This window comes from Haemorhous mexicanus, chromosome 16 (assembly GCF_027477595.1).
Source record: "Haemorhous mexicanus isolate bHaeMex1 chromosome 16, bHaeMex1.pri, whole genome shotgun sequence".
Classification (NCBI taxonomy): domain Eukaryota; kingdom Metazoa; phylum Chordata; class Aves; order Passeriformes; family Fringillidae; genus Haemorhous; species Haemorhous mexicanus.
In genome coordinates this window covers 11,810,808-11,828,058 of record NC_082356.1, presented here as the reverse complement: position 1 = coordinate 11,828,058, position 17,251 = coordinate 11,810,808, and the positions used below count along the sequence as shown (strand labels likewise).

Here is a 17,251-nt window from a genome sequence, read left to right as displayed (position 1 = left end):
GGAGGAACCTTCTGATTCCTTTGAGCCCTGGGCTATTTCCCCTCAATAATCAATCATCAATAAACCCTTTCAGCAAAGCTACAATCTCTGTCTGTGTGTCTGTGTCCATGTGTGTGTTCCAAAGGAAATTCCCCAAAATCTCAAAGAGGTTTCCCCCAGAGGTGTAGTCTTGTCCCTGTGTCCATCTGCACATCCTGTCACTCTGTCATTGTCCCCTCCACACACCTCTGCCCCGCTGGCACCTCCCAGGTTGTCACTGAACTCCTCCCTCCTTCTCCCCTCCCCCAGCAATGACCATGGCAGGGAGCTCACCCAGGAGCACCCAGGCCAGGGATGGAGAAGGAGCATCTGGCAGAGGCAGGAAGAATCCCCCATTCCAGGGGGTGTGGGGTGCACGGGGGGCAGTTGTGTCCCCTGCCAGCCCCAGGGCTGCAAACCAGGGAGCAGATGTCTCAGCTGCCTCAGCTGAATCACCTCCCTCAGCCCTTGGCCCGGGAAGTCTCTGGCTGCAGCACAACCTCCACAGGAGACTTTCCACAAGGAAGACAAAGAAAGGAATTGTTTCTGCCCTCTCCCTGATCCCTCCTGCTTTGCTGATTTTCTTGTCATCTATTAGCAAAATCAGCAAAAAAGCATCTGCACTCTGGTGTTTCCGAGGCTCAGTTCCTAAATGGGGCCAAAGGAAGGTTTTCTGCCAGGGTAAAAGTGAGAAGTGTGGGATTTGGCCAGTGAGTTGGAAACATGACAATTTCTAAACACTGGAAATCCAGAGGTACAAAAGCAGAGTTTGTAGTTTGAACGGTCCATTTTCCTCCTTCTTCCCACTGTTCATTTGTCCCATCCCAACTCCAGAGAAGCAGATTCTGAAAAGCAGACCTGCAGGGAGTGTTGGAGGCTTCATCCCAGAGGGAGGAAGAAAGAGTGAAATCAGGAAAAGAATTCCAGTTGTTTTCTCAGCCATAACAACCACAAATAGCTCTGTACTGCAAGCACAATATCCAGGTGATGAGGCATGTTTCTCGTTTTTAATGCCAAATCACAGCACTTTGGGAATTGTTCCTTGGACTAGAACAAAGCACAGGCCAATAATTGATCCAGTTTGGTTCCTAAATCAGAAATCATTAAACTTCTCCCAAGCTGTGTTTCCCTCCAGTAAAGAAGGCAGTTTGATTGCTTTTGTCCTGAGTATCTCCTGAGTTCATGACTTCAGATGGACTGGAACTGTCCCAGCACCCCAAAAGTGGCCACAATGAGCAGGATCAAACCCCCAGGTCACCATTAAATGTTCTCCATCCACACCTTCCCGAGCCCAGCAGCAATTCCTGCTGCTGCCCCCACTCTGGTTCAGCCTGATGGGATTGCTCTGGTGTGCGGGGAGGGCTCCTGCAGGACACAGCGCTTGGAGCCGCTCTGTGTCCCGCAGCTTCGGCACCTCCGGCACCGCTCCACTGCTGCGGGGCCTGTGCCACCAACGTGCCACCAGTGTGCCACCAACGTGCCACCACTGTGCCTGCCACCAGTGTGCCACCGCTGTTCCTGGCTGTGGTTCCTGTCCCACCACTGTTCATGGCTATACTAAAATCAGGTGACCCCCGAGGCAGGAAATGATTGGCATCTGACTCCAAGGCTTTGGAATGCTCAACACTCACTTTATTAATACTATATTACGTTACATTATACTATACTATAACAATACTACAAAGAATACTAAAGAATACTTACTTCTAACTAAAAACTTGTGACTGTATGCAGACCCACAGGTCCGCACAGCTTGGACCTGATGGGCTAATTAACATAAAAAAATCTCCACCAGAATCCAATGACCAAATTCCTTGAGGTAAACAACCTTCCCAACACATTCCACTTGTGCAGAATACCAGGAGCAGCAAGCAGAGATAAAAACTGTTTTCCCTCTGTACTTCTCCAGGAAAAAACCTGAGAGACAGAATTATGTCTCTCTGCTCAGAGGGCATGTGAGTATCACACATGGCTGTGGTTCCGGTTCCACCACTGTTCATGGCTGTGGTTCCTGTGCCACCACTGTTCATGGCTGTGGTTCCTGTCCCACCACTGTTCATGGCTGTGGCTCCTGTCCCACCACTGTTCCACCTTTTCCATGGTTACTCCACTGCTGCTCAAAAGCTGCTCCAGTGCTGCTCTGGGGGTGTTCCAGCACAGTTCCTCTGCTTGTCCAACACTGCTCCACCACTGTTCCACCACTGCTCCACCACTGCTCATCTCCTGCTATTCTGAGCTCCATCTCTGCTCCTCCACGGCTCCCCTGTTGTTGCACGACTGCTGCTTCTGTTCTTGTGCTGCTGCCACAGTTGCAGTGTCACAGAGAGGGGAACGCTCAGGCAGCAACCGCTGTGGTGTCACAGGGAGCAGGACAACGGGACTGCCACAGCTGTGGTGTCACAGAGACTGGGACAACGGGACTGCCACAGCTGTGGTGTCACAGAGAGGGGAACGTTTGGGCAGCCACTGCTGTGGTGTCACAGGGAGCAGGACAACGGGACTGCCACAGCTGTGGTGTCACAGAGAGGGGAACGTTTGGGCAGCCACTGCTGTGGTGTCACAGAGAGCAGGACAATGGGACTGCCACAGCTGTGGTGTCACAGAGAGGGGAACGTTTGGGCAGCCACTGCTGTGGTGTCACAGAAAGCAGGACAATGGGACTGCCAAAGCTGTGGTGTCACAGAGACCGGGACAATGGGACTGCCACAGCTGTGGTGTCACAGAGAGGGGAACACAGCGGCTTCCAGAGCTGTGGGGTCACAGAGAGGGGAAGGCTGGGGTGGCTGTTTCTGTGGTATCATAGAAGGGAACACTGGGGCTGCAAATGTTGAGGTGTCACAGAGAGGGGAATATTGGGGCTGCCCCTACAACGCTGTCATAGACAGGAGAACACTGGGAACACTGGGGTTGCAATCACTTTGGCATCATAGACAAGGGAACATTGGTATTGCCACTTCTGTCATGTCACAGAGACGGAACACTGAGGTTGCCACCACTGTGGTGTCACTGAGAGGGGAACACTGGGGCTGCAAATGTTGAGGTGTCACAGAGAGGGGAATGTTGGAACTGCCACTGCGGTGCTGTCATAGAGAGTAGAACTTTGGACAGCCACGCCTGCAGTGTCATAGAGATGGGAACTTCCACCGCTGCAGTGTCACAGAGGGGGGACACTGGGGCTGCCACAGCAATGGTGTCACTGAGAGAATTTCTGGGTACCACCACTGTGGTATCACAGACAGGAGAACTTTGGGGCTGCCACTGCTGTGGTGTCAGAGAGGGAGGGACTCTGGGGCTGCCACTGCTGCGGTTTCACAGAGACACCTGGGGCTTCCACAGCTGCAGTGTCACAAGGAGGGCAAAGTTGAGGTTGTGACCACTGTGGTGTCACAGAGTGGGACACTGGGGCTGCCACTGCTACAATGTCAAAGAGGGGAACATTGGGGCTGCTACTTCTGTGTTTTCATAGACAGGGGAATGTTGGGGCTGCCACCGTTGTGGTGTCAGAGAGATTGGAATGTTGGGGCTGCCCCCACTGTTTTCTCATAGAGAGGGGAATCTTTGGTTTGCCACTGTGTTGGTGTCAGGCAGAGGGGAACGCTGGGAGTGCCACCTCTGGTGTCACAGAGAGGGGAAGGTCAGGATTGCCACCACTGTGCTGTCACACAGAGGGGAATGCTGGCACTGCTACTGCTCTGGTGTGACAGAGAAGGGAACACTGGGGCAGCCATTGCTGTGGGGTCGTACAGAGTGGAATTTTGGGGCTGCCACCCTTGCGTTGTCACAGAGAGGGGAAGATTGGAATTGCCACTGCTGTAGTGTCACAGAGAGGGGGACATGGTACTGCCACACCTGTAGTGTCATAGAGTCGGGAACATTGTGCCTTGCCACTGCTGCGGTGTCACAGAGAGAGGAATGCTGCCAAACCTCCCCTGGTGCTGTGTCTTCACCAGTGCTGCTCCTCTGTGACACTGCATGGCCTCCTGGGGACACTGTGACACTGCATGGCCTCCTGGGGACATGGTGACACTGCAAGGATTCATGGGGACATGGTGACACTGCAGGGACTCGTGGGATCACAGGGGCTTTGTGGCACTCTGGGCCCTGGTAGAATCCAGAGGCCCCTTGGGGCCATTGGCCCTCATGGAACCAAGAGGAGACTGCCAACCTGTGGGGCTTCATGGAACCATCCACTGTGATCCCTCAGGGCCTCATGGCTCCCAGGAACCATGAGGAGCAGCACTGCAGGACTAAATGGCACCAAGGGGACATTGTGACACTGTGGAGTTCAGGGAACTGAGGGGATGCTGTGACACTCTGGTGCCTAAAGATGCTCAGGGGCCATTGTGACCCTGTGACTTGTGGAAACAAGGGGACACTGTGACACTGTGGAGTCTCAGGGAATCTTGAGCCCCTCGTGACACAGTGAGGCCAGTTGGAATCAAGGATCCATTGGGATACCTCAGGGCCTTGTGGTGTCCAGGGGTCCTTGTGACACTGTGGGGCCACATGGAGCCAAAGGGGCCCTGGGATTCTCTGGGGCCTCATGGAGCCAAAGGGGCCCTGGTGACACGGTGGCCACTCGGAGATGGCTGCAGCTAGCCCTGTCTCCTGTTCCCTGCCAGGAGTGGCCACTCCCTATCCGCCCTTCGGGCCGGTTGGGCTGGTGGTACAAGCAGGGCTGCTTGTCTCCCAGAAGCAGCAGGCTGCTCTGTGCAGATACTGATGTTGTTCCGAGCTGAGGAATCCAGAGCAAAGGAAGAGAGGGATCACTTGTGCAGGCTCCCAAGAGATTTTTAATCTCCAAGAGGGCCCAGAAACAAGTGACAGCAAATCCAGGGTCACAACAGCTTTAGTACGGGGGAGGGAACATGGGGAGGATACAAACCAGGAGCAATGGCAGAAACCTGGGGAGGAGCACAAGGCGGGGTACACATTGTGACAACCAGGGGGGAACAACAGGGCAGGAGGATGGACTGAGCATACCAGTGGGTATTCGAGGGGTACAAGATGGACACAGAAGTTTCTAGAGAGAAAGGTGGGGTTTCTGTAATGGACAAGGGAGGAGGACAGGGTTTCCCTGAGTAGCAAGGAAGGATCTGGAATAAGGGGTTGGTCTTGAGGTAGATGGACAGGGAGATGGGAGGGTACCTCTCCAGGGCAAACCAACATGCATGGGGGACAACCAAAACAAACTACGTTCGCTTATAACATGACTGTTTCATAACAAAGGAACTTAATTACCACATCCTGGGATTCTGTGGGGCCTCATGGAACCAAGGGCACTCAGAGACAGGGCACTCAGAGACACTGTGGAGCCTCCTGGTTCTCAGTCTCTTCTGACACCGGTGTCCATCTACAAAGACACAAAACTGGGCAGCCTGAGCCTGTTGATCCAGAATATTCCCATCTCCATGGGAGGACGTTCCTGCCATCTGTGCTGCCATGTGTTCCCTCTGCTCTCCGGGGGAATTGAATCCTACAAGACACACCGACCCCTCTGGTAGCTGACACCACAGGGCCTCCTGTGGGGTGGGAGCAGAGACATCTTTTCCTCCATCATGCTGTTCACAGCCCATGCAACCAGGAATATTTCCAAGGATGGGGCATCCACCAGGTGTCTGGGAAACCTGTGCCAGTGCTTAACCAAACACAGCATCAAAGATTTTTTCCCTATCTCCAGTCTGAACTTATCCTCTTCTGCTTTAAAACCATTTCCCCTCACCCAACTCAGACAGGCCCTACTAAAACATTTCTCCCCACGTTTCCTGTGAGGTTCCTGGAAGTCCTGCAAGGTCACAATGGGGTCTCCCCAGGGCCTTTTCTGCTCTAGGCTGAACCGCCCCAACTCCCCCAGCCTGTCTCTGTCACAGAGGTGCTCCAACCCTTTGGAGCATCTCAGCTCCTCTGGAGCTGCTCCATGAGGTCTGAGCCTTTCCTGTGCTGAGGACCTTGATGTAAATTGTTTATGCCAAAGCCCCAGTCAGTCAAACAGGGGAAATACCTCATTGCTGAAATGCTGCTGAGAGCTGTAGGGAGAGATTCTGCACAGCTCATCCACAGCCCCGAGGGGGGCAGGGACATTCCCATGGGGTCCCTGAAGCTGCAGGGCCAATCTGCCCACACTGGGAGCCTCTGGGCATGTCCAGCTCCTTCTGCCCGGGCTGTTGGCACGTGGTCAGTGGCTGTCCAGTGCCACCCCCCTGACTGGCACTGATCTCCAAGGAGGCCTGGATCTCTCCTTGGCCTCCTTCTGCAATTAGAATCCTAAAGACATGTCCTCAATTCCATTCCAAGGTGTCCTCAGCACCCCAAAGACATCATAGCCCTTTTGCTCTGGTCAAGGATCCCCCACAGGGACACTCTGGTCTTTCAGTCCTGGGGCACTCCACAGGAAAATCTTCCTGGGCCCTGCAGCTCCTTGAGCAAGTTCCATAGCCAACAGTCAAGGCAGTGGCCTGAAATGTTTTCCCAGCTGGGCCACGACACCTCTTGGATGGATTCACATTGTCCCTGGGGAAAGAAATGTGCAGAACCCTTCACTAATGCCCTGGAATGTCAAACAGGAATCACAGTCATGGACAGCTCTCGGGAACCACTTCACAGTGGATTTTCCTTCCCGGAAGCCCAAGATGTCTGAATGTCCTCCTGGTGCCTCGGGCAATGGGTAAACAGGGCTTGTCAGAGATGCTGGCAGGGCACCAACACCCCTCCTCCTCACAGGGCACCTCTGTTACCCCAATTAGTTCCGAGTGGCTGCCTGGGGACAGGTGCCCACTTCCCCATGTCCCTGGGGATGGGCACATCCTGCTCAGGGCCAGTGCTGGCCTTGGTTCAGGTCCTGGGCATTGCAGAGACCCTGTGTGGGCACAAGGGCCCTTCCCTCGGGAGCTGCAGGTGATGGCAGCCAGGGCCAGGGCTGGAGTTTGAGCCTTGTTGGGGATGGGGTCCCTGGCACCCTGCATGGGGCAGCTGTGTAGAGCGGGACACAGGTGCTCTGGGTGGGCACGGTGGCCATGGGTGGGACAGGGTGAGGGGCAGGGCAGGGGACATTGCCCTCGGGACTCTGCTCTGGGGCTGGAGATGAGACTGATTTGGGGCCTGTGGGGAAAGGGAAATGGAGTGGTCAGGCTGTGGCAAGGAGCACAGCTGAGGCATTGCCCAAGGCTCAGCCTTGTCTGCAAGGTCATCAACAGGTGATCAACACTGCCCAGTGCTTCCAGTGTCTCCAGTGAGTGCAGATCCCAATCACCTGCCTGCCCTTGACTCAAAGTCCTCCCACATGCCTGTTTTCCCTGAGTTTGGGGTCCTGATTCCCCAGGAAGAGGGGTCAGTGCCCACCACTGTTTCCTCAAAGTGCCAGAACAGGAACAGTGGCAATTCTGCTGGGACCCAACGGATTTTGGGATGGGCTCAGCTTAGGGCTGTCCCCCAGGGAAAGCTCAGGGAGGGAAGAGGCAGCAGGAGATGAGGGTACGTGGTTCTGGGGGCTGTTGGAGGATGGATTTGGTTGAAGTGGGGCTTGTCCCCAACAGGGATCCTTTTACTCTCAGCTCCCCCATGCACAGACCACCCTGCACCAGGCAGTCCCAGAGAGCCCAAGATGTCTGAATGTCCTCCTGGTGCCTCAGGGCCTGGGTAAACAGGGCTTGTCAGGGATGCTGGCAGGGCACCAACACCCCTCCTCCTCACAGGGCACCTCTGTTACCCCAGTTAGCTCCGAGTGGCTGCCTGGGGACAGATGCCCACTTCCCCATGTCCCTGGGGATGGGCACATCCTGCTCAGGGCCAGTGCTGGCCTGGGCCCAGAGCCAGGGCCATGACCCAGGTGCTCTGGGAGGGTTTCGTTGCTGCAGGTGTGACAGGATGAAGGGCAGGGCAGGGCATATTGCCCTCTGGACAGTGCTCTGGGCATGGAGCTGGGATGGGTTTGGCATCTGCAGGGAAAGGGATATCGGGTTGTGTGGATGTGGGAATTGTCACTCCTGAGCCATTCCCCAACCCTCAGCCTTGTCTGCAGGTGATCAGCATTGCCCAGTGCTCCCCAGGGTCTGCAGTGACTAAGATGTCAATCACCCACCTGATCACATGTCCCTTGTTCCCCTTGCTCGTCCACATGTTGGGTTTGGGGCTGGGTTCAGCTCTGGGGTGTCCCCTAGGGAAAGCTCTGGGAGGGGAGGGGCAGCAGAAGATGGGGGATCTGGCACTGTGGGTATTGGAGGATGGATTGTGTTGGAGTGGAAATTGTCCCCACAGGGTCCCCAGATGCCTTTGGCTCTCTGCCTGCCCCCCTTGGCTCCCTCAGGTGCCTGGGCCCTTCCAGGGGCAGCTGTCCTAAGCAGAAGCGATGCCAGGCAAGGGGGCTGGATCTGTGTCACATGTGGGGTGGACTCTGTGCCAGGGCTGGGCTTGTGGCCAGGGCTGGGGGCTGGCAGAGAGGGTGCAGGGAGGAGTCCCAGCAGGGATAAAGGTGCTCCTCACCTGCTGCAGCCTCAGGCAGCGCTGCCCAGAGCGAGAGGAAGATGAAGGTGGCTGTGCTCAGCGTGGCCCTGCTCTTCTCCATCCTGCTGTGCCCCCCGGCACAGGCCAAGGTGAGGTACCAGCCAAAGGCTGTCCCCACATCCTGCCCTTTCTGGCCTCCCATCCCACCCTTTTGGTCCCTCCTCTGTGTCCCATTCAGGGTCCCCAAATGCCCTCCCACTGACCATTCCCGAGGCCTCTCCTTCTTTGTCCCCCTTCAAGCCTTTGTCTTTCTTCTTGGCCAGTATAGCAGGGTCCCCCTGTAGAATTCCCTGGCTCCCTTCCCACCCTCGCCCCCACCCCACCCCACCCCCCAAATCCTCTCCCAGTGCTGTCACTTTTGTCCCTACTCGTCCTCATTCTTCTGTCTCCCTCCTGTGCACTCCCAGGTTCCTACAGAGCTGTGGGCAAGTCCCAGGCAGGGACAGCACTGCAGTTTGATCCTTGTTGGGGATGGTTCCCTGAAACACCCATGTGAAGCAGAGCAGGACCCAGCTGCTCTGTGATTGCATGGAGGCTGTAAGGGTGACAGGATGAGGGACAGGGCAGGCATATTTCCCTCTGGACTCAGCTCTGGGGCTGAAGACTAGACTGGTTTTCAGCCTGTAGGGAAATAGGAATAATGCAGTATTCCCATGTGGGAAGTGCCAGATCTGAGCCATTCCCCAACCCTCAGCCTTGTCTGCAGGTGATCAGCATTGCCCAGTGCTCCCCAGGGTCTGCAGTGACTGAGATGCCAATCACCCACCTGATCACATGTCCCTTGTTCCGCTTGCTCTCCCACATGTTGGGTTTGGGGCCGGGCTCAGCTCTGGGGTGTCCCCCAGGAAAAGCTCTGGGAGAGCGAGAGGCAGCAGAAGATGGGGGAATCTGGATCTGGCCGTGGGAAGTCTCGGAGGATGGATTGCATTAGACTGGAGGTTGTCCCCACAGGGTCTCCGGATGCCTTTGGATCGCTGCCCTCCACCTAAGATGCCTGGACCCCCCCGTGGGCCGCTGCCAAATCAAGGAAGCTGGAGTGAGAGAGGGGCTGGACCTGTGCCACAGGTGGGATGGACTCTGCACCAGCGCAGGGTTTGTGGCCACGGCTGGGGGCTGTGCCAAGCCGGGCTCTGTCCTGGGGGCTGGCAGAGAGGGTGCAGGGAGGAGTCCCAGCAGGGATAAAGGTGCTCCTCACCTGCTGCAGCCTCAGGCAGCGCTGCCCAGAGCGAGAGGAAGATGAAGGTGGCTGTGCTCAGCGTGGCCCTGCTCTTCTCCATCCTGCTGTGCCCCCGGCACAGGCCAAGGTGAGGTACCAGCCAAAGGCTGTCCCCACATCCTGCCCTTTCTGGCCTCCCATCCCACCCTTTTGGACCCTCCTCTGTGTCCCATTCAGGGTCCCCAAATGCCCTCCCACTGACCATTCCCGAGGCCTCTCCTTCTTTGTCCCCCTTCAAGCCTTTGCCTTTCTTCCTGGCCGCTGTAGCAGGGCCCTCCTGTAGAATTCCCTGACTCACTCCTCATACTCCAATGATCTCCCAGTCCTGTTGGTTTTGTTCCCACCCATCCTTGTTCTGTCCCCTGGAAACCCCTCCCTTGAACTCCCGTGTCTCTACACCTCAATTCCTTTCTCCTCCCATGTACCCCAAACCCTGCTCCTTCCACACCCCCAGCCCCATTCCCTGGGACCTCAATTGACCCCAGATCAGTGACTTTGGGTCTCCCCCCAGCTCAAACAGATCTCCTTGGAGGCCCTGAATTCCCATCCCTCTGCCTGTGCCCTGCTCCCTGGAGCTGTGTCCCCCCACAGCCCCAGAAGGTCCAGTCCAGACCCAGCCTTTGTTCTCCTTTCCAGGCACTCCTGGAAGGAGCCCAAGATGATCTCCGAGAGGTGAGTGGGCTGCTGTCTTTGGAGGGCATGCCCTCAGTGAACTGGGGTGCAGTGGTGTCCCCCTATCCCTTGCTGGCACCAGGGACATCCCAGTGACCAGCAAGGTCTCCTGGTCTCTCTGCAGCTGGATTTAGACAATGTTGTGGTCCTGGAGACGCCTGCCGGTGTCAGACCCTCCCCTTTCATGGCCACCACAGCCCAGGACATCCCAGTTTGTCCCAGCACAGCCCAGTGCACCCCTCCTGACAGCCCAGACAATGCCTTTCCCCAGGGCTCCTCACCAGGGAATCCTTTCCCCAGGGCCCCTGCTGCATTCCCATCCCGGTCACCCCAGGAGCCCCTGGATGAGCCAGGATGCAGCCCCTGCCCCAGCTGTGCCTCTTGGCCAGGAGCCCAGTGCTTCTGGTGAGGAGCACAGCAGTCCTGCACCCCATTGCTCCCACAGCCCCTTCCCTAAGGCCCCCCTGCTCTGCCCTGCCTCCCAGTCCAGCCCAGTGCCCCCAGTGTGTCTCTAACTCTGCCTTTGTCCCCAGCCCCCTGCGGCTAAAGAGCTGCGTGCTCTTCTGCGGCAGAAGCGCCTGGCTGCCTCTCTGGATGCCTAGGTGAGCTGTGCCTGCAGGGACAGGGGTGGGGACAAAGCCCATCCATGGCCCAGTGAGCTCCAGAGGTCACGTTCTGGGGTTTGTCTTTTAAGGTTGGAAGGACCAGTGTCCTTTTTCCTCTCCAGTGGCATGAGGAGATGATCATCCCTGGAGGAACCCTCTGATCCCTTTGAGCCCTGGGCAATTTCCCCTAAATAATCAGTATTCAATAATCAATAAACTCTTTGAGCAAAGCTTTGCTCTGTGTCCATGTGTGTGTCCATGTGTGTGTCCCTGGATCTGGACTTCCTCCTTTCCAGTGCTCTGGGGAAGTCAGGCCAGGTCTGGGCTCTGCTGCCTTGACACAGTCTGTGCTTTCCCCCAGACAAATGGTGTGTTGGGAGTTGTGCAGAGTCCAGGGGGAGTGGGTTGAGTAGGGGGTGGGTGTCCCGGTGGTGAGAAAGGCTGTGGTTCACTCTGAGTGTGGTCAGAATGGCCTGGGTTTAAAAGAAAAAATATAAATTCAAAACAAGCTTTCTTGTAAAACTTTTTCTCCCTGTGAGAAACGACCGTTCACATCTCAACATTTTTAAAGGTTTATTAAAACCTTAACAAAAATTACAACAAAAGGACTAAATAAGGAAAAAATTACGGTGCTGGGAGCCTCCCTCACTTCGTGGCCGGTAACCACATGGCCGGCCCATCCACAACATGGCTGCTCTCATTTTATATCCTTGGTGTTGCAGCAGGTAGCCAAAGCTCCTCCCAAAGGCTGTCTGTTAACTCTTCATCGCTGTTCCTTGGTGTAGACTGCTTTCTTGTAACTTGATTGGAGGTCAGGTGTTGCTGAGCCATGCCTCTTAATAACAAGCCTGCCCCTCCCCAAATGCCCAGACTACCAAGACCCACCAATGCTGGGTGGGGGGAACACATTGCAGTAATGTAACTCTACATCTGTAAAACTTCTCTTAACATCCCTATAATGTTCACCCTTTAATTGTGAATGCTAACCATCTAAGTACTCATCTATAACACTGTGGCATTCACATTCTCTGAAAATATCCCTTCACCCAGGATTTTTCTCCTGGGAAGCTGATAAGCCTCAGAGAAAAAGGAAAACAATTCTTGTCTCATTTGCTTCTCCTGTGTTGTGTTCATATGCAGAATGTGTTTGGAGATTGTTTACCCACAGATGATTGTTTGATTGGATTCTGGTGTTAGTTATTTTGACTCATTGGCCAATTAAGGCCAAGCTGTGTCAAGACTCTGGAAAGAGTCACAAGCTTTCATTATTATCTTTTGAACAATCAGTAAGTATCCTTTCTGTATTCTTTAGTATAGTATAGTATTCTTTAATATAATATAGTATTGTAAAGTAATAAATTAGCCTTCTGAGAACATGGAGTCAAATGCATCATTCCTGCCTTTGTTGGGCATCTCTGCAAATAAAATACAACACAACAGCCCCAAAATTCTTGATTTACTCAAAAGAATTTAACTGCTAAAAAAAATGTTCAAATGTCAAAAGCATGTTGAAATTATTTATGTGTTTTGCAATTTCCTCCCCTGGCGGGATGGGGCTGCTGGGTCAACCTGTCTGCGGGGCACTGTGGTGTTTCCTGGGTGAGGGGCCCTACACAGTCACCTGTAATACCTGGCCAGGGTGGGGTAGAGCCACCGCAGTGTCCTGGAAAAGGGTGAGTGGTTCTACCTGGCTCTGGGGTTGTTCTTGGCCGCCAGGTCCATCGGCTCCAGATGAACTTGGGTGAATTTTGGGGTGGGCCAGGTAGGTCAGTTTTCCCTGGCCATCCTGAGAGCTCACCAGGGCTCAGTCGTGTTCGCTGACTCCAGTTCCAATACTGAAGGAATTACTGGTGCCAGCACCACCCCAGGAAAGCCTCACAGCAGAACTGGCACAGGGCATTGCCCTGGCAGAGGGGCAGGGAAAATATCTTGGCCATGAGCAGCAGGATGGCGAGAAAGCCCCTGGTGCATGAGTTCCTCACCCCACCAGGTTTAAGGCAGATTTGGGTTGCATTGCTGCTGTCCTGGCATAGAAATTCTGAGCAGAGGGCACAGAGGTGTCTTCTCCATGGGGCTCACAGGTGACACTGAGATGCTGTGGGGGAGCTGAGCCCTGCCTGAGGGCAGACTCAGCCCAGCAGGAGCCCCGGGCTGACACCACGCTGGAGTCCACAGCTGGCTCAGGGGCGATGCGGTGCCATGAGTGGGGAACAGCTTCCCCTGAAATGGGAGAGCTGAACCTTGGAGCCACCTGCTCTACAGCTGGAATGGTGTCAGCGTCAGGGAGCAGACTAAAGAGGAGAGGGAGGCCTTCGGTGTGAGATTCTGAGGAAGGTTTATTTGTCAAAGGGAACAGGAACCAAAGAGCCTCGAGCACCAGCGTGCTCAGGATTTTATACAGCACTAGAACTGTGGGTGGGCACAATCGCTGAGCCCATAGGGAATCAAGGAGGGAGGAGCAAAAGGGGGGGAATACATCTCAGGGACCAATGGGGATAAGGGGGTGGAGAGGGCAGGTCACATGGGCCAATGGGGCCTCATACACTAGGGGAATTCCAGAGGGGCGGAACTTGCAGGGGAGGGGGTTTACAGGAGACTGACAGGGAAGGGTCCAGAACAGGGGCAGAGTTTACAGTGATGGATAGGGAAGACACTGGAATACAGGGTGGGGATTATAATGATTGAAGGATAAAAGGGGAGGGATATAAACTGGGAATAATCCAGCTTGGGGAAATACAACATACAGGGGGTGAACTGGAACAGACCATCCAAAAAGCTGTGAAATAAAAGGGCACTGCAACAGCGCTCGATAAAGAGGGATGCAGGACACGGTTTATGGTGCAAAAAGAAAGGATTGCTCCTGTGTTGTTTTTAAAGGGTCTTTTAATAGGCCTTTTTATAGGGTTTTTTAAGAATATCCCCTGTCTATCCCCAATTGGTAAGTAACAAGTTCTTACCTTGTATTGATTGGTCACTCAAAGCCCCAGTGTGTAAGTGCAGGAAAAGTTGTTTGTGAGAGAGAGTTTTCATTTTTCTATCTAAGAGTGAAAAAACAGTTTATATGGGTGCTAGTGTTTATCACAGTCCTAGAGCTCTTTTTCAGGGAAAGTAGGTTTTTTTCCACAGACCTGGAGCTCTTTCTCAGGAAAAACAAGTTGTTTTTCACTGCTCCAGAAATCTGTTCTCCTGAACCTCCTGTCAGCTTTCTCATGGCTTCTGTTGGCTCAGGTCAGGATTCAGTTTGTCAGCCTTTGGCCTGCTGTTTCACCACCACAGAAAACATCATTACTGTCCCCCCAAAAAAAAGCAGCTGAGATGCAGCTCACTTCCTTCTAGAAGGTGAAAAGGGATGCAGGTGCCTGAAGGCCCAGGAGAGAAATTGACGGAGTCGACGGGAGACAAGCACATCCGATGATGATCAACAAGTCTCAATTTATTGATTTAACATGAGTGTTCTTATAACAGTGATAATAAGGCTCATACATATTGCAAAACTAAAGCTCACTATTGGTTCGCTATAAAAGGTCAGCTCAACTTTTGCTATCAGATACTCAGGATGCTTATGTTTTCTCCCCTCAGATACTCAGGATGCTTATGTTTTCTCCCCTCATTAGCTAGTCTCTGCTTCTGCATCCCGTTATCGTATAACTTCCTGCTCAAGGACACTCTGGCCCTGCCAAAGGCCCCCCATCAGAGGCCCATTGCTTTACCAGCTGTATTTTATCATGTCCCTTCTCTTCAAGCCATGTCTCCACAAAACTCTCCACACTTCCCCCGTTTTCTTTTTGAGCAAGAAGGTTTGTCTGCCAGGGTTTTTCTATCATTCGACTGACCATATTCTGAATGCAATTAAAAATACAAGGCAAAATAAGCAAAAGCATCAAAACTACACCCAGTATCCCTATAGCATATATTACAAGGTTTGATTATCTATCAGACCACAAAACTCCTTGGGAGACCACACAGGCAGGCCTACTAAGCATGTTCGAAAGGGGTTAGTAACTCTTCTTAAGCTAAAACAAAGCGATGATTGATTAGTTTGATTAGCAAGCGTTATCTATATATTGTCTCTTGGCTGATTAAAGCGCGTTACTCGTACTACCCCAGCTATCACAGCACTAAGCAACACAACAAAACTAAGCTTCATTTTTCTCTCTTATTTTTCTTCTTCTTTTTTTTTTAATCTTCAGCGTCCCTAACCGTTGTAATTTTAGATCCTGTAATTTTCTTAAGCATTGATCCAATTCTTCATCGGGATCTCCCTTAATGGGCCCTACTACAGAGTGCTGTGTTAAGGGCACCAACTTTCTACACCTTGCAGATGCAATATGGGACCTACTTTGAGCTTTAAACCTTTTTACAATATGATTTAATTCCCACCGATAATAAGCCAAAATCTTTTGTTCAGGCGCTTCAAAAAGATTTAAAGCTGAACCTATGTCCAATCTTTTTTGTTCTCTCAGCTCCCTTTGCCAGCTATCAAAACGATGGTCATACCAGCACGTACCACACCACAATTGCCGGATCAAGGACTGCTCTATCCAAAAGGTCTTACAGCAGCCCCCACAATACAATGCCACCCAAGCAGCACAACATAAACAATTACAATCAAGACAGTTCTGGCCCGCTGGGCCCCTTATGTAAAAAGATGACAGTGATTCAATAGTTTCAGTCAGCTCCTTAGTAGTCTGGCAGTGTGTCACAGCTCTGTCGATCGCCTTCGAGTGTCCCTTCAGCTGTATCAGTAGTGGCCGTAGGATCACTGGCAGCTTCTCCTCTAGTCACTTCTTGTCCACTTCTGTCAGATTGCCCACCAACCGCTGCATTGAGAACAGGTTTAGTCCACTTTGCGGGTACCCACACAGCTCCTGTATTGTGTGTATTCGAGTGGCATTTCTGGCACCAGATCCCTGTTGCTCGGCATTCCCGACGCATGTGACTCATGCCTCCGCATCGGTAACTTCTCATCCAATTTCCTGTCGGAGCCGGGGTAAGTGCAGCTGAAGCCTGAAGGGGTGCAAGGGCAGCTAACACCTGATTCTGAGAAGCCTTTGCTTGTTCTTGTAACCCTAATCCCAGCTGATTGATAGCATCTACCAGACAGACTTGTGATCCTACCAGCATCTGTGCCATTCTTTCTAGTGCTTCTTCTATGGTCCAGTTTGCACCTAGTGTATTATTTACACTCCTTGTAGCTGAATTACAATTCTGAAGAGCACATTGTTTCAACAAAGCCCCTCTCATATACTCGGGTACCCCTGCCTTCTCAATCGCAGCAGCAGCTTTATCTATAAATGAACCGAACGATTCCTCCCGGCCCTGCTTAATTCCCATATACACAGGTACTCCTCCTGGTTCCTTCACTCTATCTATTGCTAATCTAACCAACCTCATTGCCTCTCGGCACTTGTCCGGTCCAATCAGAGCCTGTTCTTCAGTGCGAAGAAATGCTCCTAAACCCATAAGCTCATCCACAGTCACCCCATGGAGAGTGTCTCCTGGCTGCCGCTGTATCGCTACACACTCATTAACAAGCGCCTGCCAATGTGCATTAAATAAAAGTTGTTGATGCTGAGTGAAAATCAACTTCACTATCCCTCTGCAATCAGCAGGCAAAAGTACCTGAGTATTCCAAACATAATCCAACATCTGTCTTGCTGGTTCACTAGTTACCCCAAACTGACTAACAGTAGATCGCAATTGTGGTAGCAATTTCCAATCGAGAGCAGTGATTGTTGCTAGTAATCCTCCACCAGCCTGTGCCTGGAAGGTCACCGGGCATGCTAGCTGGGTTGCCGCACTAACTGCACCGTCATCCCCTCTCTCCAAGCCATCTTTCGCCAGCACAGCCCAAGCCTCCCTTCACTCCCTGGCAATGGCCTCCGCTAGGTCGCTTTCCGCCCCAGGGATTGGCTCATTACCCTGCGGGAATTCAGCAGTGGGTGGCCTCGGCCGTGGCCCCTGCTCTTCGGGGGGTGCAGAAGGCTCACAAGCAACCTCAGGACCAGCTCTGGTAGAAGGCGATGGTGGAGGCGGCAGGACCACCTTTGTGAACACAAGGGGGTAAAGGAGTGGTCTGATCCTGATCACTCCCATAACTCCTATTCTTGGTGTGAGCGGCAGATGCCTGCTCAGCTGCTTTCTTTTCTGCCTGATGCTGCAGAAGCTCATTGTATACCACCCTCCAAAGCTTTCCCAACTTTCTAGCCGTCTTATCGTCCTCTAATGTAGCCTCCCATAA

At 53.1% G+C, this 17,251-nt stretch overlaps 2 protein-coding genes and 1 long non-coding RNA gene across 8 annotated transcripts in view; 2 read left to right on the top strand and 1 right to left on the bottom strand.

Annotated features, from left to right (window-relative positions):
- Positions 1-17,251, top strand: part of LOC132334955 (zinc finger protein 850-like) — a 300,730-nt gene that overhangs the window by 261,320 nt on the left and 22,159 nt on the right. The gene's annotated exons all lie outside the window — the stretch shown is intronic.
- Positions 1,688-6,607, bottom strand: LOC132334887 (uncharacterized). The gene is made up of 3 exons (XR_009488533.1): positions 6,020-6,607; positions 5,260-5,371; positions 1,688-2,407 (listed from the first exon to the last, which is right to left on the bottom strand). It is a non-coding gene; the product is annotated as an uncharacterized LOC132334887 (long non-coding RNA).
- Positions 8,439-11,245, top strand: LOC132334821 (uncharacterized). 6 transcript variants are annotated; one of them, XR_009488488.1, is made up of 6 exons: positions 8,446-8,606; positions 9,469-9,582; positions 9,722-9,821; positions 10,370-10,405; positions 10,939-11,007; positions 11,100-11,245. XR_009488488.1 is itself a non-coding variant. In XM_059860999.1 (5 exons), the coding sequence occupies exons 1-4, from the start codon at positions 8,538-8,540 to the stop codon at positions 11,005-11,007; spliced, it is 288 nt and encodes a 95-aa protein (XP_059716982.1). In that variant the 5' UTR covers positions 8,446-8,537; the 3' UTR covers positions 11,100-11,245. The 6 variants fall into 6 exon arrangements, 4 of the variants coding, with proteins under 4 accessions (XP_059716981.1, XP_059716982.1, XP_059716980.1 ...); XM_059860999.1 differs by lacking the exon at positions 9,722-9,821; XM_059860997.1 differs by lacking the exon at positions 9,722-9,821 and having other exon boundaries at positions 10,245-10,405.

Excerpts from the sequence above, each read along its gene's own strand:
- LOC132334821 (XM_059860996.1), top strand. The coding sequence starts at position 8,538 with ATGAAGGTGGCTGTGCTCAGCGTGGCCCTGCTCTTCTCCATCCTGCTG. Across the intron at positions 8,607-9,468 it reads GCCCCCCGGCACAGGCCAAG|GGTCTCCGGATGCCTTTGGA; the intron begins GTGAGGTACCAG and ends TTGTCCCCACAG. Across the intron at positions 9,583-10,369 it reads GGGCTGGACCTGTGCCACAG|GCACTCCTGGAAGGAGCCCA; the intron begins GTGGGATGGACT and ends TCTCCTTTCCAG.